Here is a 20,907-nt window from a genome sequence, read left to right on the forward strand (position 1 = left end):
AACACCCATCATTGCCCCAAAACAACTGCCCGTCCCTTCAATAGACAGGACAGAACCCCCCCCCCCGCGTATACACAGAAGAGGAAATGAATTAATGCCCGGCATTGGCACAGAACAACTATGGCCGTCCCTTTAGTACAAAACAACAAAACAACCCCCCCTTCCCCCCCCCCCCCCCGGGTTGCTGCTGCTGCTGGCCTGTTTCTATCGTTCTGCCAGGAAGTCCAGGAATGGCTGCCACCTCCTGAAAACCCCCTGCACTGATCCCCTTAGGGCAAATTTCACCTTCTCTAGCTTGAGAAACCCTGCCATGTCATTGACCCAGGCCTCCACGCTTGGGGGCCTCACGTCCTTCCACTGAAGAAGAATACTCCGCCGGGCTACCAGGGACGCAAAGGCCAGAACACCGGCCTCTTTTGCATCTTGCACTCCCGGATCCTCCGCAACCCCAAATACTGCGCTCCCCCAGCCCGGATTGACCCTGGATCCTACCACCCTCGACAATGTCCCTGCCACACCCTTCCAAAATTCCCCCAATGATGGACATGCCCAGAAAAATGGGCATGATTTGCTGGGCTCCCAGAGCACCTAATACACCTGTCCTCACTCCCAAAGAACCTGCTCATCCTTGTCCCGGTCATGTGAGCCCTGTGCAGCACATTAAACTGTATGAGGCCAAGCCTTGCACAAGAAGAGGAGGAGTTCACCCTCCCCAGGGCGTCCGCCCACATCCCCTCCTCAATCTCCTCACCCAGCTCCTCCTCCCATTTACCCTTCAACTCCTCAACCGAGGCCTCATCCATCTCCTGCATCACTTGGTACGCTGCCGAGATCCTCCCCTCCCCAACCCACACCCCCGAGAGCACCCTGTCCTGGACCCCACGCGGCGGCGGCAGAGGGAACCCCGCCACCTGCCGCCTGACAAACGCCCTCACCTGCATGTACCGAAAGGTGTTACCCGGGGGGAGCCCAAACTTCCTCTCCAGCTCACCCAGGCTTGCAAATTTCCCTGTCTATAAACAGATCCCCCAACCTCCTGATACCTGCCCTGTGCCAACTCAGGAACCCGCCATCAATTCTCCCAGGAACAAACTGGTGGTTCCCCTGTATTGGGGATCCCATCGAGGCCCCCACTTCCCCCCTGTGCCGCCTCCATTGCCCCCAAATTTTGAGGGTAGCCACCACCACCGGGCTCGTGGTATACCTCGTTGGAGGGAACGGCAGCGGCGCCGTCACCAGCGCCTCCAGGCTTGTGTCACACAGGACGCCATCTCCATAATCCGAGGAGAGTTAACATTCAATTTTTTTTTTAATCAGAATTTTTGGCACAAGTTTCTTTCATTTTTATATAACCTCTCCCCACCCTCCAAATCCTGTCTGAACGGTGCCCCAATATTAACGGCTGCTGGTTGGAATGTGGCCATTTATTCATTGTCTCACTCCAATTGGGGTGTGATCAGCCCGTCAAATCGAACCATCCCTGGAGAGGTCCCCAAGACGCCCTTGAGACCTTCCACGCCCCTTGGGCACCGCAGGCGGCTGGGGTTCCTCGTCGACCCCGTTTAATCACGTTTTGATTTAATGTCTTAAGTTTACTTTGCGACTTTCTATTTGTTTACCGTGGTTTCCATTTCGGATTGTCCCTTTGATTTGCCCCTCAGTTAATTTGACCCCCTTTACTCCGTTATTTATGTTCAAACCCAACCATTTCCACTCTTGCCAAATTGGCTTGACTCTCTTGCAGAAACCTTGCTTGCCTGTGCCCGCAGACATCCGAGGACATTAACCGCTGCAGAGAGGCTATGAGTGGGCTCCCTGGAGCGTCGTACAGAGTTGCTGCAGGTAATTTGCGGGGACAATAACAACAACAGCATGCGCAAGAACGAAGAAGCGCCTGGCGAGGAACTGCAGCGTCCAAATAGCCTCCCCCCCACTGTGGGGCTGCCCGGCTTCCTGATGTTGACTCCTGGCACCGGGAGTGACAGGCAGCAATCGGAATGTTGTAAACACATCACCACACCGGCAGCACACGCACCACAGCATCCGTTCACAAGTTTCTTCCTCAAATCCATTTTAATTGGGTTCTCGGTCAAGTCACATTTTATCAAGGCAACACTACGTACAGGTGTACATCTTTTAAAATATGAAACGTGAATTTCGAGTACCCAATTCATTTTTTTCCAATTAAGGGGCAATTTAGCGTGGCCAATCCACCTACCCTGCACATCTTTGGGTTGTGGGGGCGAAACCCATGCAAACACGGGGAAAATGTACAAACTCCACACGGACAGTAACCCAGAGCCGGAATCAAACCTGAGACCTTGGCGCCGTGAGGCAGCAGTGCTAGCCACGGTGTGCTACCGTGCTGCCTCCATACAGGTGTACATATATATGAATCCGTCATAAAATATTGGTGTGCATTGAATTTCTTTTTTTTTATACATTTAGAGTAGCCAATTATTTTTTTCCTTTCCAATTAAGGGGCAATTTAGCGTGGCCAATCCACCTAACCAGCACATCTTTGGGTTGTGGGGGTGAAACCCACGCAGACATGGGAAGAATGTGCAAACTCCACACGACCCAGGGCCGGGTTCAAACCTGGGTCCTCAGCACCGCAGTCCCAGTGCTAACCACTGTGCCGCATGCCGCCCTGTGTACATTGAATTTTGAATGTGTATTTTGACCAGCTTAATAAACCACAAGGTATTATTATAAAATATAAAATGTTATTACATCTTACATTTCACATATTTTTGGATTAAAGTGCCAACAGGTTTATTTGGAATCATGAGCTTTCAGAGCGTAGCTTTAGGAGCTACCCTCTGAAAGCTAGTGATTTCAAATAAACCTGTTGGGACTTTAACCTGGCGTTGTAAGACTTCTTACTGTGCCCACCCCAGTCCAACTCCAGCATCTCCACATCATTTTTTTAGGGCATTGCACAATTAAGAGTACTCCCAGTGGTTTTTATTTGCTATTGTAACCATAATCATGTAAAATATGAATTTTATAAAATGACCACTTGTGGCATCTAATCACAGCCACTAACTTTAAGAGACAATAAACTGCAACGGCAAAAAGCTTGTCTTGATACATCCGTGACCGGATTTTTGGCACAGAGGGCATAATTTCACATTTTACGGATGAGATGAAACTTGCACAGTGTTGTGAGCTCTGAGGAGGAGGGTGTTCAACTTCAAAGGGACCCCGGACAGATTGGTGGAGCCAAGGGGCAGATGGGATTTGATGCAGAGAAACATGGTGACACATCTTAGAAAGAAGGCAGAGTGGCAACGTTAAGTAAAGGGCACAATGCTGACACAGGATTCCGGAGCAGAGGGGTGTATGTGCAGACCTTTGAGGATGGCACGGCTGGTTCAAAGCGTGGTTAATAAAGCATATAAAATATAATAATCACCTTTATTAGTGCCACAAGTAGGCTTATATTAACAATGCAATGAAAATCCCCTAGTCGCAACACTCTGGCGTCTGTTCGGGTACAGAGGGAGAATTCAGAATGTCCAATTCACCTAAGAAGCACATCTTTCGGGACTTGTGGGAGGAAACCGGAGCACCCGGAGGAAACCCACGCAGACACGGGGAGAACGTGCAGACTCTGCACAGACAGTGACCCAAGCCGTGAATCGAACCTGGAACTCTGGCGCTGTGAAGCAAAAGTGCAACTGTGAGCATGGTATCCTGGCCTAAGCGCTATTACTAAGCACATGGAGTGCAAAATAATAAGTTATGATAGCATAGGAACATGGAGCGGGAGTAGGCCATTCAGCCTCTCGAACCTGCTCCATCATTCAATAAGATTGCGGTTGATTTGATAGTAACCTCAAATCTGCATCCCGCGTTCCCTGATAACCAATCACCACCCTGCTTTCCGAGAATCATTACACATTCTCACCGTGCCTGCGCGGGTCTCGCCCCCACAACCCAAAGATGTGCAGTGTAGGTGGGTTGGCCATGCTAAATTGCCCCTTCATTGTAAAAAAATTGGGTACTCTAACTTTACATTTTTAAAATCCAGGGTGACACAACCCAGTGCACTACTGATGGAATGCTGCACAGTCGGAGGTGCTGCTTTCAATGGGAGATCCCCACCCCCATATCCCCTCCCATGGACAAAAAAGATCCCCTGGAGCTATGAAGTAGAGCGGAGGAGTTCTCCCTAGTATCCGGACGAACATTTAGCCCTCAACCAAAATCACAAACACAGTTGATCTGCTCACGAACATGTTATTATTTATGGGAGCTTAGGACGGAACAGTGGCGTGGTGGTTAGCACTACTGCCTCACGGCGCCGAGGACACGGGTTCAATCCCGGCCCTGGGTCACTGTCCGGGTGAGGTTTGCACATTCTCCCCGTGTCTGCGTGGGGTTCGCCCCCACAACCCAAAGATGTGCAGGGTAGGTGGATTGGCCATGTTAAATTGCCCCTTAATTGGAAACAAATGAATTTGGCACTCTAAATTTATTTATTTTTAAATATTTTTGGCTGTGCGTAAATTGTCTCCAACGTTACAACACCCTTGCTGGAGAGTGCGTGTGTGTATCTGTATGTGTGTGTGGGGGGGGGGGGGGGGTCCTACGATCATGACAGGCGCTACATAAATGCAAATCTTTATTCTGCTGGACCATTTACCGTTCATTTGGTGTCTGCCTTCACCATTAAATCATGAAACCGCCCTGATTAGATATCTGTAAAGAGTTAAGCTTCCTCTGCTGCCTTTGGAAGGCAAAGTGCCTTGAATGTATTTAAATAAAAGTTCAGAGAGCCTGTCGCCGGCCGGACACGGGGTGGTGTCTGAGTGAGAATATAGACCCCACCACCCCCCACCACCCCAATTGTGCAGCAGTAATGTCAGGACGTATCCCAGTTCTTTCATTCCAGCGTCGCATCGTATGGATTCCGCCCCCCCTAACCAAATTGCGAAATGTGTTTAGGGCTGGCACAGAATGAGGTTCGATCACACTCGTGCATGTGACTTGCGGCCAATCAGGCGCGCAGAAGATGCTTATAAAAAAGGATGCCTCCTCCAGATACCTCTCACTCACAACCTTGCCAGCGGTGGTGGCAGTTAGATCGCCTTCTCATTGTGCCAACACCGTTCTTTGCCAGCAGAAAGGATTGATTGTGCTTGCAAGTGAGGAAAGAGGTAGGCACGGGATTTGTGTGTGCGTGTGTCCAGCCCTGTGGGACTCTGCATTTGCTCCCAGGGTTGCACTTTGAGAGTGTTTGTGCGTGTGTGTATGTCCAGCCCTGTGGGATTGTGCATTTACTCCCAGGGTTGCACTTTGAGAGTGTTTTGTGCGTGTGTGTATGTCCAGCCCTGTGGGATTGTGCACTTACTCCCAGGGTTGCACTTTGAGAGTGTTTTGTGTGTGTGTGTGTCCAGTCCTGTGGGACTCTGCACTTAATCCCAGGGTTGCACTTTGAGAGTGTTTTGTGTGTGTGTGTGTCCAGTCCTGTGGGACTCTGCACTTAATCCCAGGGTTGCACTTTGAGAGTGTTTTGTGTGTGTGTGTCCAGTCCTGTGGGACTCTGCATTTACTCCCAGGTTTGCACTTTGAGAGTGTTTTGTGTGTGTGTGTGTCCAGTCCTGTGGAACTCTGCACTTACTCCCAGGGTTGCACTTTGAGAGTGTTTTGTGTGTGTGTGTCCAGTCCTGTGGGACTCTGCATTTACTCCCAGGTTTGCACTTTGAGAGTGTTTTGTGTGTGTGTGTGTCCAGTCCTGTGGAACTCTGCACTTACTCCCAGGGTTGCACTTTGAGAGTGTTTTGTGTGTGTGTGTGTCCCGCCCTGTGGGACTCTGCATTTACTCCCAGGGTTGCACTTTGAGAGTGTTTTGTGTGTGTGTCCCGCCCTGTGGGACTCTGCATTTACTCCCAGGTTTGCACTTTGAGAGTGTTTTGTGTGTGTGTGTGTGTCCAGTCCTGTGGAACTCTGCACTTACTCCCAGGGTTGCACTTTGAGAGTGTTTTGTGTGTGTGTGTGTCCCGCCCTGTGGGACTCTGCATTTACTCCCAGGTTTGCACTTTGAGAGTGTTTTGTGTGTGTGTGTCCAGTCCTGTGGAACTCTGCACTTACTCCCAGGGTTGCACTTTGAGAGTGTTTTGTGTGTGTTTGAGATGCGGGCTTTGCGCACAGCTCCAGACGCCCCTGTGGCTGCAATGGGACAACGTGAAAAAAAACGTGCCAAACACTGCAGAAAGGATCATGCAGATCCCAAACTGTCTCTCTCTCTCTCCGCAGATGCTGGCAGACCCGCTGAGATTATGCAGCATTTTCTGCTTTGCACGTTTTTTAAATAAAAAGCCTGGAGTTTATTAAATGGCGAGTCTGCTTTAGCTGCACATTTTTTTGTGCAAAAGGCTGTCAAAAAGAAAATGCAGCAGTTAAATGGCAAAGAAGTGATTTTACGGTGGTGTTTGATTCTTGAATGATGTTTGTAAATTGAAGGTATTTTAAGGAGCAGCTGATTCAGGATGTTCCCAGAATGGGGAAGCCGGAGGGGAGCTCTTGGTTTTGAAGTTTGAATGTTGTTCTCTTGTCTCTGGCAGGTTGAATATGATTCGGAGTGTGGGCGCCGGATTGATGGCCAGTTTGATGGCCGGCTCGGTCACTGAAGTGTTTGTGGGGCTTGCCGTCTTCTCGCTGATCTTCTTGCTGGTCCGTGCCCGCCGGGGGAGGGTCCCCGAGGGGCTGAAGCGGCCGCCCTGCCCGCCCACGCTGCCCTTCATTGGGCACAGCCTGCGCCTGGGAGCCAACCCGCACCTGACCCTGACCGCCCTGGGCGAGCGGTACGGGGACATCTTCCAGATCCAGATCGGCACCCGGCCCGTGCTGGTGCTGAGCGGCCTGGAGACCCTCCGGCAGGCACTCATCCGACAAGGGGACGACTTCGCCGGCCGCCCCAACCTCTACAGCTTCCGCTACATCAACGAAGGCAAAAGCCTGACCTTCAGCTCCGATTACTCGCAGGTCTGGCGGCTGCGGCGCAAGCTGGCGCAAAACGCGCTGCGCGCCTTCTCGGCGGACGAGTGCAAGAACTCCACACACTCCTGCCTGCTGGAGGAGCATGTGTGCGGCGAGGCCCAGCAGCTGGTGGGCATCTTCCTGCAGCAGATGGGCAGCCACGGTGCCTTCGACCCAGTCCGCTACCTCGTGGTGTCCGTGGCCAATGTCATCTGCGCCCTCTGCTTCGGCAAACACTACAGCCACGACGACGAGGAACTCCTCAATATCGTCAACGTCAGCGACGAATTCGTCAAGACGGCAGCCTCGGGCAACCCGGCTGACTTCATCCCCATCCTCAGGTTCCTCCCCAACTACTCCATGGCCAAATTCATCGACCTCAACAGGAGGTTCGTCAACTTCGTGGGCAAGATTGTCACTGAGCATTACCGCACCTTTGACAAGGTAGGGAGCACTTTGCCATCCTCCCGGGCTAACAACCAGGGCTGGACACACACACACACACAAGACACTCTCAAAGTGTAACCCCCTGGGGGTAAGTGCACATATGCACAGGGCTGGATACACACACAGGACACTCTCAAAGTGCAGCCCCGGGAGTTAGTACAGACTTCCACAGGACTGGACACACACGCACGCACACACACTACTCTCAAAGTGCAGCCCCCGGGAGTTAGTACAGACTTCCACAGGACTGGACACACGCGCAGACACACACACACACACTACTCTCAAAGTGCAGCCCCCGACAGATTTCCACAGGACTGGACACACGCGCGCACACACACACACACTACTCTCAAAGTGCAGCCCCTGGAGTTAGTACAGATTTCCACAGGACTGGACACACACACACACACACACTACTCACAAAGTGCAGCCCTCCCGGGTAAGTGCAAATTTCCACAGGGCAGAACACACACACCACTCCTCTCACTAACACCTCCCTCTCTGTCTCTTCGTCTTTTTCAGGATAACATTCGCGACATAACCGACTCCCTGATCAATCACTGTCAAGACAAAAAGGTGGACGAGAATGCCAACATTCAGATATCCGATGAAAAGATTGTGGGCATTGTGAATGATTTATTTGGAGCGGGTAAGGATGGCCTTTCTTCTGGACGTCCCAGACTTTGGTGGGGTCAATTGCCCAGTTTCCAAAACCTCTCCCACTGCAATCATGTTATGATGTGGCGATGCCGGCGTTGGACTGGGGTGGGCACAGTAAGTAGGCTTACAACACCAGGTTAAAGTCCAACAGGTTTGTTTGGAGTCACTAGCTTTCGGAGCGCTGCTCCTTCCTCAGGTGATTCCAAATAAACCTGTTGGGCTTTTTCAAAAATAAATTTAGAATACCCAATTAAGGGGCAATTTAGTGTGGCCAGTCCATCTACCCTGCACATCTTTGGCTTGTGGGGGTGAAACACACGCAGACATGGGGGGAAACTCCACACGGAGAGTGACCCAGAGCCGGGATCGAACCTGGGACCTCAGCGCTGTGAGGCTGCAGTGCTAACCCACTGCGCCACCGTGCTGCCCTCACCTGGTGGACTTTAACCTGGTGCTGGAATCATGTTGGGAAGGTTTTGGAGGTCAGAGGGGTCCTGTAACCAGATTGTCAAACCCCTTTGCAAACTGGAGTCCTCCCTTTGGAGACTAATGCAATGGCGGTCTTTACCTCAATGTTACTGACATGTCTTTTCCCTTTCTTTGTGATTCTGTTGCAGGATTTGACACAATTACCACGGCGCTCTCCTGGAGTGTAATGTACCTGGTTCAACACCCTGACATGCAAAAGAGACTACACGAGGAAATAGGTGAGTCTACCTGCAAGTGGGCAGTGTTCACTTTTATTCCTTAGCGAGCATTTTCAGCTGGGGGTTTTACCATGAACTGACCTTCTGTTTCCCCTCTCCCCCCCACCCTTGTTCCTTTCAGATGAGAACATTGGCAAAGATCGGAGCCCCCGGATTTTGGACAGGTCCCTCTTGCCTTATACAGAAGCTTTCATCCTGGAGACCTTCCGACACTCGTCCTTTCTACCATTCACCATCCCTCACTGGTAAGTCAGCTGAGGCATGGGAGGCACCCACCTGGCTCAGACGGAGGAATTTGGCCCATCCTCGCTGTGCTGGCTCTTGGAAGCCACTCTTCAGCGAGTGCCACTCCCCGGCCCTTGTTCCTCACAGCCCTGTTATTATTTCAGAAGATCAGAAGATCTGGGGGCAAGGAGATGAGGCCATTCAGCCCATCAAAGCCCGTTCCTGCCATTCAGGAAGATCATGACTGATCTGATTGTGCTCTCAGCTCCACTTTCCCACCAGGCCCCCACATAACCCCTTTGTGTATCAGAAATATGACTAACTCCTGCCTCATGGTGCCGAGGTCCCAGGTTCGATCCCGACCCGGGTCACTGTCTGTGTGAGTTGTTTGCCCATTTTCCCTGTGTCTGCATGCCCCCCTCCAAACACACACACCCAAAGGTGTGCAGGGTAGCTGGGTGACCACGCTAAATTGCCCCTTAATTGGGAAAAGAATTGTGTACTCTAAATTTTAAAAAAAGAAATGTGTCTGACTCAGCCTGGAATATAGTAAATGACCCAGAGCCGCCATTGCTCTGTCAGAGAATTCTAAAGACTAACGCCCCTCTGAGAGAAGAAATTCCTCCTCATCTCTGTCTTCAAATAGGAGACCCCTTATATTTAAACTCTGCCCCTAGTCCTCTCAGCATCTACCCTGTCAAGTCCGCTCAGAATCTCCAATCAAGATCACCTAGCTCTTCTGAATGCCAAAGACTAAAGGCCCAACCTGCTTAACATTTGCTCCTCAGACAACCCTTCAACCCAGGAATCAGCCGAATGAACCTTCTCTGAACTGCTTCCAATGCACGTTTGTCATTCCTCAAGCAAGGGAACCAAAGCTTTACTCCATGTGGGGTCTCACCAATACCTTGTATAGTCGACACTTCCCTACTTTTATACTCCACCTTCCTTGCAATAGAGGTCAACATTCCATTTGCCTTCCTAATTAATTGCTTTGACTGCATGCTGACTTTTGTGATTTCAAATACAAGGACACCCAGATCCCTCTTCACTGCAAAATTCTGCAGTATCTCTCTTTTTAAATAATATTCTGATTTTCTATTCCTCCTTCCAAAGTGGGCAAGCTCACATTTTCCTATATCATACCCCATCTGCCAGATCCTTGCCCACTCACTTAACCTACTGGTACCACTTCACAGACTTTACATTCTCCTCACAACTTGCATTTCTACCTATCTTTGTATCATCAAGAAATCTGCCAATAATGAAGGGACCAGTTGGTCCCTTCATTAGTCATTGACGATCCTAAATAGTTGAGTACAGATAGAATTCCTACAGTGAAGAAGGAGGCCACTCGGCCCATCAACCCCTCACGGTGCTGAGGATTCGGATTTGATCCTGGCCACGGGTCACTGCGTGGGATTTGCACATTCTCCCCATGTATGCGTGGGTCTCATCCCCACAACCCAAAGATGTGCAAGGTAGATGGATTGTCCACGTTAAATTGCCCCTTAATTGGGAAAAATAAAAGAATTGGGATCTCTAAATTTAAAGAAGGCCATTCGGCCCATCGAGTCGGCACCCACCCACTTAAGCCCTCACTTCCACCCTATCCCCATAACCCAATGACCCCTCCGAACCTTTTTGGTCACTAAGGGCAATTTATCATGGCTAATCCACCAAACCTGCACATCTTTGGACTGTGGGAGGAAACCGGAGCACCCGGAGGAAACCCACGCAGTCACGGGGAGAACGTGCACACTCCGCACAGAAAGTGACCCAGCGGGGAATCAAATCTGGGACCCTGGCGCTATCCACTTGTGCTACCGTGCTGCCCAAATACGTTTCTGACACAGCATGTTAAGTGAAAACATGGTACTAAAATCATTGGTTTACATTTTAGCACAACAAAAGACACAGCACTGAATGGATATTTTATACCCAAAAACACCTGCGTTTTTGTGAACCAGTGGCAAGTGAATCATGACCCGTAAGTATACCTTAGTCTTGAAATTGGGGGATTTGAACTGGTTGTTACTTGATGACGAGAGTGGGGAAAAAAGTTTAGAAGTCTGAAGGGGGTTGTAGTCAGGGTCACTTTGCCATTCCAAGTTTGGAGTTGCATATTTTGCCTGACTACCGTTAACAGAGCTTTGCTGCCACCCAAAGTTAATCTGTAAAAATCACTGTGGAAGAAGTCTTGATCTGAAACCCTAAGCATGAAGGAGCATTCATATGACCATGTTTGGGTCATCTTTAATTTATCACACCTTGGATCTGTAGAGTTGCCTGCAGCCCTCCACCTACACTCCAATAAAGGTTGCTTTGGCCTTTAGATATACAGGGTAGGGGAGATGGGGTGTACACAACAAGCAATGAGAAGTAGAAAGATTAAGTCCTGGTTAAATCTGGAGAAGGAGATGAATAGATCTTTGACCCACATTGGTGGGTGTGCCAGCTGTTGTTGTTGGTATCTTTTCCATGCGTCTGTGTCAATACATTTTACCCAAAACATGGTCCAACAGGGCTGGTTTTGGTGGTTTAAGTGTGGGTTGAGTTACTGCTATAATACCATTGATAATGGCCTCTTTACCTATGTATTTCAGATTATTATGCCACCTCTGTGCTGTTGTATTGGTTTTTATTTTGCAGAAACAAGTAAAATTTGTTTGCAGTATTTCAATAAGTGTTGCTACGGAGATTCCAAGAGTCTTTCACATGTGCACGATTGTCCATGTGCCAGCATGTACACATGTGACTCAATGTAGTACATAAGCCAACATGTACACATGTGACTGAATGCAGTACATAAGACAACATGTACATATGTGGTTGAATGTCACGCAAATTGTATTTACATTCGTATGGTCATTTCAGCTGCTTCAATTAGACCAATTCATTTAAAAAAAATGAATTTAGAGTACCCAATTATTTTTTTCCCAATTATTAAGGTGCAATTTAACGTGGCCATTCCCCCTAACCTGCACATCTTTGGGTTGTGGGGATGAAACCCACGCAGACACGGGGAGAATGTGCAAACCCCACATGGGGCCGAGATCGAAGCCGGGTCCTCAGCGCCGTAGGCAGCAGTGCTAATCACCGCGTCACTGTGCCACCCCCAGACCAATTCATTTTTATTAGTCTAATTTTAATTGTTTGTCTTTGAGATTGCAATCAATGTTGTAGTTACCTGTGGAGTGTAATGTGTGGCGTGCTCGGTCAAAATCTTGGGAAACTCTCCCTAACATGTGATGTACCGACATGATATAAACAGCGGTGGGACCTGTGGATCGCAGAGGTTATTGATAAAGGCCCTCTGAACGGGTACAAAAGTGGGTGGTGCTTTTCACTCCAACCTGCTAACCAGCAATGGAGTGGCCCTACTCGCCTAACATTTAAAAACATTGTTAGGTAAGTGCCCTATTGACTGAAGTAGTCCAAACTCTATAAAGTCACGATGATTTAAGCTTTCTGGAGGGACCCAGGATCCCTCTGCTTCAACGCACTGAGGAATTAAATTGGGAGCTGACTCCCCAACGTGTACTCCCACTCTCGTACCAAAAGCGTTCGGCATTAACTCGAGAGAAAACTGCAGTGTAATCATATCGAGAGATGACCACCTCTTTTTCGTTGTTCAACAAGATATTCTTTTCTGAATGTCTTTACGTAGGCTGCCTTGGCAGCTGCATTTAAAAAAATTCCTCACTTTGTGGTTCGATATTGCATCAAAGTTCCGGATGCATAATCATTGGCAATGTGAAAGTACCTCTTGAAGGATTGGCACAAGTTCAGCTGAGTGTTACTGCAACTACACACTGACTTACATCCGCGGAATGTGTGCAAATCACTGCACCAGCATATGATACGCAGTAAAGCTGCTGTGTTCGAAACGCGTTCCCTTTCAACGAAAGTGATCCAATAAGGCATATTTCCCGAGGGGCTGTTAAGGGTGCCAGGCTTTGATGTTTAACTGTTTATTTAAAAGTTGATCAAACCGAGTTTAACACCGAGAAACAATTAGGAATTGTAAGAGTAGAAAGCAGTTAATACTGCCCTCAGGAAGTTCCTTACTTGTTGTTATTACAGCTTGGCTATTACCTCAACCTGTTGAGTTATTTTCAAAATACTGTAAATGATACATGTATTGTGCTCTTCTCTGAAACAGTCTTACTGCAAATTCTATTTTAAATTATTATTTTAAATATCCATGAAACACAAGCTGATGAGGCAACACTTTTTCCAAGCACCTATATTATTTTTTCATCCATGGAATGGGGGTGATGCTGGCTAAGCCAGCATTTCTGGGCCATCCCTAATTAATGGGTGGTGAGCTGCCTTCTTGTGCCGCTGCAGTTTATGTCGTGTTGGGACATCCGCAGCACCATCAAGGAGGGTGTTGCAGGATTTTGACCCAGCAACAGTGGATAAAGTGGCAATATTGCTCCAAGTCAGGATGGTGTGTGAGTTAGAAGGGAGCCTGAAGGTGGTGACCTTTTTGGTCACTAAGGGCAATTTATCATGGCCAATCCACCAAACCTGCAGTTTCGTTTTCAGAGTTGGGGCTGCATCCAGCCAAACAGGGTGCAATTTTAATCTCCCTCTGTATGAAAACAATGTCTTAAGAGCACTTGCTAATTTAAAAGTGATGACTGCTCTCAGTAGAGAATTTAAACCAGATGTCTTAGTTAAAGAGGGTATTTGTCTTATGGATGTTGCTTGGAAAGATTAGGGGTTACATGTAGAGTACTGTATTTTTTAGGGGGAGTATTTGAGTTGATAGTTGCTAAGATGTTTACTGTGTGTAAAATGTTAACTGGATTTATATAATAAATATTGTTTTGTTTTAAAAGTACTTTAGATCTCTTTTGCATCACACCTGTAGAGTGGGCCCTGTGCTCCCCATAACCAAAATCTATTTAAAGTCGTGACTCAGGTGAACTCCATGATACACTTTGGTGTTCTCCAAACCCTGGCCCGTAATAGTACGTTTATGTCATAGTTTTCCCTCTTGTGTATTTCAGGACACTCTGGAAAGACCCATTTGTTTTCTGCCCAGACCGGTTCCTAAACCCCGATGGAAAAAGCATCAACAAAGTGCAAAGCGAGAAGGTGCAGCTATTTGGCATGGGAAAAAGGAGGTGCATTGGAGAGCCCATTGCTCGCATGGAAGTCTTTTTGTTTTTCACGACGCTTGTGCAACAGCTGCGGTTTGAGAACAAACCGGGGCAGGACATTGATATGACCCCGCAGTATGGACTGACTATGAAACACAAGAGGTGTGATGTACAAGTGGTGAAGCGTTTCCCTGCCAACGTCTCTGAATGAGCTGACAGTGTCTTAATTCTGCAGGAGCTAAATAAAGGAGAATAGAACTCTATTTTTGTACATTATAGATACATACCAATGGTATGAGGGAATATTTACACCTTAACTTGTACGTTTTTTGTTATGTTTAATGTAATGCGCTGCTGATGTGTCACTGATGCCTTGTATTTAAAATACCAATGAAGAATTATCTTGCTGTATAAGCAGAGCCGAAGAATGAAGAAAATGAAGTTTGAGAACTGTATTCAAATGTATCTCATTTAACAATGTACTTGTATTTTTTAAGTATAAAATATTTTACTATCAAAAATAATGTAATAAGGGAGATATTAGATTGCTTCTTTATACTGTATAAAGGGACGTTCATGATTTTTATACGTATGAAATATGTCAGATCAAACAGAAGAATTTGTTACGAGGAGAAATAAAATAATGTGAATTTACGTAGCAGCTTACTATATTTTCATGGCATCGTAAAACATTTAACAACCAACAAGTTACTCTCAGAGTGCAGTTACTGCTGCTTTGTCAGCGAAATGGGGAAAATTCTAGAAATGCATGGAGGGAAAAGACAGAAAGTGCCAAACAAATGCACAGCCAGCCTTTCAGCATCTGGAAAGGGAAAAGAAAGGTTAACTGCTGAGGAACAAACCCTTCATCAGAACTGAAGAGGATAGGTATTCTGGATCCATGTGGGGGCACGGAAGCACAGTGGTTGACACTGTTGCTTCACAGCGTCAGGGTCCCGGGTTTGATTTCTGGCTTGGGTGACTGTGCGGAGTCTGCACGTTCTCCCCGTGTCTGCGTGGGTTTCCTCCGGGTGATCCGGTTTCCTCCCACAAGTTCCGAAAGACGAACTTGTTAGGTGAATTGGGCATTTGGAATTTTCCCTCTGTGCCCGAACAGGCGCCGGATTGTGGCGACTAGGGGCTTTTCACAGTAACTTCATTGCAGTATTAATGTAAGCCTACTTGTGACAATAATAAGGATTATAAAAAGATCAACAATGGAAATGAGGGAATTCAGCTGCAGGGTGGGACTATAACAAAACTGAATGTTCTCAGCAGGTTAGAGAAGGCTATGGGGAGACTTTAGAGTAATGTTGGAAATTAGGAAAGGGTTTTCATAATTTTTTTTGTTTTATAAATTTAGAGTACCCAATTCATTTTTCCCAATTAAGGGGCAATTTAGCGCGGCCAATTCACCTACCCTGCACGTCTTTGGGTTGTGGGAGTGAAACCCACGCAGACACGGGGAGAATGTGCAAACGCCACACGGACAGTGACCCAGAGCCGAGATTGAACCTGGGACCTCGGCGCCGTGAGGCAGCAATGCTAACCACTGCACCACCATGCTGCCTAGGGTTGTCATAAAATTGAGAGGAAGAACCTGGCCTGCATTCTCCGGTTTTTCCCAGCCGCGTGTTTCTCGACAGCGCGCCATTTACTGGCGGTCGGGATTCTATCCCCCCCCCCTGCTCGTCAATGGGATTTCCCGCTGAAGCCACTCCGCTGGGAAACCCCCAGGCGGGGGTGTGCTGCCAGCAGGAAAAGAGAGTCCCAAATGCCGGGATAATTCCAGCCATTGTTTCCACCGGCAGGAAGGGTAGAGGACACAGATTAAAAATAACACCAAAAAAGCTAGGGGAAGCAAATCTTGCTGAAAATCGGTATGGTGGGGAATGTTTTGCCTGAAATGCGGGTGGGAACAGATTTAATACTAACTTTGAAAAGACAATTCGATATATACTTAAAACAGAAAACTATACAGAGCGAGAATGCAACAATAGGTGAAGGGGACTAAATAGGAACTTTCAACTTTGGTGCAGGCTTGGTGGGTGGGAAGTTTCTCTCTGCCTTTGGTTCTACAGAACAGAGCTGAGAGTAAGATTTAAAAGAACAAAAGAAAAATTTGCATTTTCATTGTGTTTTTCAAATCCACTGGCGGTCTCAGGGTGCTTAATAGCCAGTGCGGTACTTTTGAAGTGTAATCACACTTGTAATGCAGGCTTCATGGCGGCCAAGACTGCAAGCTCCCACAAATGGTATGTGCTAATGATCAGATAATCTGTTTTCTTGTGATGTTGATGAAAGGGTTAAAGATTGGCCGGAGGGCAGCACGGTGGCGCAGTGGGTTAGCTCTGCGGCCTCACGGCGCTAAGGTCGCAGGTTCGATCCCGGCTCTGGGTCGATGTCCGTGTGGAGTTTGCACATTCTCCCGTGTCTGTGTGGGTTTCGCCCCACAACCCAAAGATGCGCAGGGTAGGTGGATTGGCCACGCTAAATTGCCCCTTCATTGGAAAAAATGAATTTGGTACACTAAATTTTTTAAAAATAGATTGGCCAGAATAGCAGGGATAATGCGCCTGCTTTTATTGGAAATATAAGGCTCAATGGTCAGCACTGCTGCCTCATGGCGTGGAGCACCCTGGTTCGATCCCAGCCCCGGGTCACTGTCCATGTAGAATTTGCACAGTCTCCCCGTGTCTGCATGGGTCTCATCCCCAGTGCACAAAGATGTGCACGGTCGGTGGATTGGCCACGCTAAGTTGCCCCATAATTGGGAGAAAAAAAGAATTGGGTAAAATAAACGAAATACTGCTGTGGGATCTTTCACATTCACCGGAACAGATAGGGCCTCAATCTAATGTCTAATCTGCACGACCCCAACTTTCTCTCAGTACAGTACTGCCCTGGAAAGTGGGTCTTGAACTTAGCGCCTTGTGGCTCACAGTTAGAGTGTTATCCACTGATTCACAGTTGATACTGTAAAAGGACACTGCTCCTCAGAAATAATTATTATGAAAATTCAATGTGAGTGATCCAGGAAGGGACATTATAATCAGTCTTCCAAATGGCCCAACGTGAGCAACCGTAAGAAATTTAGTAATCCTGATGTGTATCGTTCCGGTTTTTATGTGGTAGCTGGGCAGAACCGGAATCACAAGTTTCCATGAATTGTAATAAGCGATTTTACAGAGGGCTTTACGTGCTTCAATTACTTCTGAGGGTTGCGGCTGGTGGTAAGTGTGCCTATCTGAACCAAGCTTGTAATAGAGACGACGTTGGCAGCAAAGCATTTCAATCCATGCAACAAGGAGGATTTGCTGCTAAGGTGATGGAGCCGACTTTATTTTCAGAACTTAGAACCATAGAGTTCCTACAGTGCAGAAGGAGGCCATTCGGCCCATCGAGTCTGCACCGGCCCTCTGAAAGGCACCCTACCAGGACTGCTCTGTCCCGCCCCCACCGCCCTATCCCCACAACCTGTGCATCTTTGTTGTACCAGTAGTTGCAAAATTTTAAGTTCATTGAACTCCACTCTCATTAAGACTTGCCAAATAGTTGAACAAAAAGGGCAGCACGGTGGCCTAGTGGTTAGCACAACCGCCTCACGGCGCTGAGGTCCCAGGTTCGATCCCGGCTCTGGGTCACTGTCTGTGTGGAGTTTGCACATTCTCCCCGTGTCTGCGTGGGTTTCGCCCCCACAACCCAAAAATGTGCAGAGTAGGTGGATTGGCCACGTTAAATTGCCCCTTAATTGGAAAAAATAATTGGCTAATCTAAATTTAAAAAAAAAAAAAAAAAAATAGTTGAACAAATTGTAAATATATTCTTAAACTGCAGCTCTGAGCCACACATTCCTTCAGAAGTGGGCCGAGAGTTTCCACAAGGGTCGCAATGGGAAAAAGGCAGCAAATGTCGTATACTGCACTGGTTTTGCCTCGGTGAAGCTCCGCTCAAGTTTCTGAACAACGAGGGCAGCACGGTGGCGCAGTGGGTTAGCACTGCGGCCTCACGGCGCTGAGGTCCCAGGTTCGATCCCGGCTCTGGGTCACTGTCCGTGTGGAGTTTGCACATTCTCCCCGTGTTTGCGTGGGTTTCGCCCCCACAACCCAAAAATGTGCAGGCTAGGTGGATTGGCCACTCTAAATTGCCCCTTAATTGGAAAAATGATTGGGTACACTAAATTTATAAAAAAAGAAAAAAAAAAAAAAAAAAGTTTCTGAACAACTAGAACTAACATTAACGCGCAGGTGAAATCTCCCAAAAATAAGCATCATTGAAAATATTTTTCCCCCCACATATATTCATAAAATTTGTAAAGTACATAACGAAACATTTCAACCTGGGTGGCACGGTGACGCAATGGTTAGCACTGCTGCCTTGCGGATCCAAGGACCGGGGTTCGATCCCGGCGCCGGGACACTGTCCGTGTGGAGTTTGCACATTCTCCCCGTGTCTGCGTGTGTTTCACCCTCACAACCCAAAAGATGTACAGGGTAGGTAGGTTGGCCACGCTAAATTGCCCCTTAATTGGAACAAAATGAATTGGGTACTTTAAAAAAAAAATTTCATCCTGAAAGTTACAGAAAGTGCCATAATATTCGATAAGTCTCCATACAGCGTGTTTCTCTCTCTGGTTCCTCAATACAATTTCAATATTTTTGTATTGATATTAAATGTTAGATATACAGAGAGATCTACAAATTCCCGGCTCCTTGGTGCACTGTGACTGAACGGCCTGAGACAGCGACCTCTTCCTTTGCGACTCTGTGGCGGCTGCCCTAAGCTTTAGGGCGTCCCCCAGCAGTCCCGGACAACAGGATGTGCCAGTTTGCAACACTCAGTCGTGGACATCTCTTTGCACTGGAAAACTAGCAGGTTTAGGGCAGACCATAGGGCGTCTTTCACTGAGTTACGATCCTCCAGCTGCAGTTGATGTTTGTCTCGGTGGGTGTCTATGGGAACAGCTGGTAGAGCAGAACCCTGCGTCAGGAGGAACCACGATAAAATCACTGCATCTTTTGCCAGCCCTGCGTTGCAAAGGTGCATTCCCCGAAAGAAGTGAACAACAGCCTCCTCCCCCTGCAACAGTCACCTTGAAGTTAGCCTATGGAGGGGATGAGGTTCCAGGCATGTATGAAGTATCGGATGGGGAGGGCCGTTCTCACCACCAGTCAAGCCATGTCTGGAAGCTTGTTTGAAAGTTCTAGCGATGAGGGATTACGCCAAATTACTTTGACAGTCTGTTCAGGGAACCATCCGACAGGATGCTGCCGTGCCTTTGTCACATTATGTTCAGCCCACTGCCTGACGGACTTGGAATCAAAGGTATTTTTCCGCATTAACTTTTCCATGAAGGATAGACGTTAGGGAAAGGTCAACCTGCTTGGAGTATTCTGCGGCAACACGGCCAGACTCTCCTTCACAACACCGGGACAGGTAGAACCTCACTACATAGTGACACTTGGGGCTGGATTCTCCTTTGCCGATATTGCAATCGGCGATCAGGCGGAGAGTCTGACGGAAAACCGGAGCGACGCCGGTCAGCCATGCTCTGCCCCTCGGAAATGGCGCATCTTCGGCAGGCCCTCCCAAGATGCTCCGGCCCCTATTGGCTGAGTTACCGATGGCGCGAGGGACGTGTGATCCCAGCGGTCGGGAACCCGGTGTGGCGGTTGCGGACTTTGGCCAGCGCCGCCACACATGGCTAGGATCCGTGCCGATGACCGGCGGGGCGGGGGGGGGGGTTTCCACGAGGGCTGGGGGGACTGACGGGGGTGGCCAAGGGGTGGCCTGTGGAGTCACGGGTTGTGGGTCGGGTCTGCGCACAGCCGGCGCCATGTTGTATGGCGCAACCGCTGCAGGTCCTCAGCCGTGCCCATGTGCGACCAGGGACCCGGCCATTCCCCATCCATTTTCGGTGCGGGAGTCGGGGGCCGCTGCTTGACCCTCACCCGTCCCGGAATCGGTGAGGGGTCGGCGCCGATTTTTTGGTCGTAAACCTCCTGTGAAGTCTCCATTGAAGCCGGCACTTAGCAGCTGAAATGGAGAATCCCACTCTTGGTGTTTGCATACAAAGGATCTATGCACACACCTTGATACAGCCGCACACAAAGGTGGCCATCAAGATGAGGGCAATGTTGGGCATGTTTTCCTCCGCATTATCTAGAGGTTTGTGCATCGGGTCCCTACAGAGACAATCCATTTTTGAACGCCAGGTAAAGCGGAAGATTTCTCAGGTAATCAGCACAGTGGAGGAGTGAGGGATAGGCACGGCCTGCACCGCATACAGCGACACTGGGAGCACCTCATACCCGATGACCAGGTTCTTACCCACAGCGGGGAGGGTGCATCGCACTCACACGCTCAGATTTTGTTTAATCATAGCTATGTCCTTTTTTCAGTTTCTAGAGCATTACCCGGTCTCTCTGAACCAGATCCCCATATCTTTCTGATGCCCACCCACTGTTTGAAACTACACTGGTGATGGTGAGGTTGCCTCCCTACAGCAGAATACCCAGACTGGAGGAATGTGAGTTATTCCCTCCAAACCAGATCAGTGGCCCACGGGACCACCATCGTGACCATTGCCTGTAGGAGCTGAGTTGCACTATCTCACACTCCTACACAAACAGTGGGTCAGCTTTGACTTTAGCCAGGTAATCCAAGGTAGCAACACACCGCACAGTTGATTTAAAACCATGCACATTAATAGGATCTTTATTCTTATAATTATTATTAATTGGAAAAAAAGCAATTGGGTACTC

At 48.3% G+C, this 20,907-nt stretch overlaps 1 protein-coding gene across 1 annotated transcript; it reads left to right on the forward strand.

Moving 5' to 3' along the window:
- Window positions 1-5,041: 5,041 nt before the first annotated feature.
- LOC119956829 (cytochrome P450 1A1) lies at window positions 5,042-14,797 on the forward strand. The gene is made up of 7 exons (XM_038784299.1): window positions 5,042-5,165; window positions 6,573-7,431; window positions 7,960-8,086; window positions 8,715-8,804; window positions 8,926-9,049; window positions 10,933-11,019; window positions 14,051-14,797. The coding sequence occupies exons 2-7, from the start codon at window positions 6,580-6,582 to the stop codon at window positions 14,352-14,354; spliced, it is 1,584 nt and encodes a 527-aa protein (XP_038640227.1). The 5' UTR covers window positions 5,042-5,165; window positions 6,573-6,579; the 3' UTR covers window positions 14,355-14,797.
- The last annotated feature ends 6,110 nt before the right edge of the window (window positions 14,798-20,907 follow it).

The sequence above is a fragment of the Scyliorhinus canicula genome, chromosome 24, assembly GCF_902713615.1.
Source record: "Scyliorhinus canicula chromosome 24, sScyCan1.1, whole genome shotgun sequence".
NCBI lineage: Eukaryota > Metazoa > Chordata > Chondrichthyes > Carcharhiniformes > Scyliorhinidae > Scyliorhinus > Scyliorhinus canicula.

Excerpts from the sequence above, each read along its gene's own strand:
- LOC119956829 (XM_038784299.1), top strand. The coding sequence starts at position 6,580 with ATGATTCGGAGTGTGGGCGCCGGATTGATGGCCAGTTTGATGGCCGGC. Across the intron at positions 8,087-8,714 it reads GAATGATTTATTTGGAGCGG|GATTTGACACAATTACCACG; the intron begins GTAAGGATGGCC and ends ATTCTGTTGCAG. Across the intron at positions 11,020-14,050 it reads TGGCAAGTGAATCATGACCC|GACACTCTGGAAAGACCCAT; the intron begins GTAAGTATACCT and ends TGTGTATTTCAG.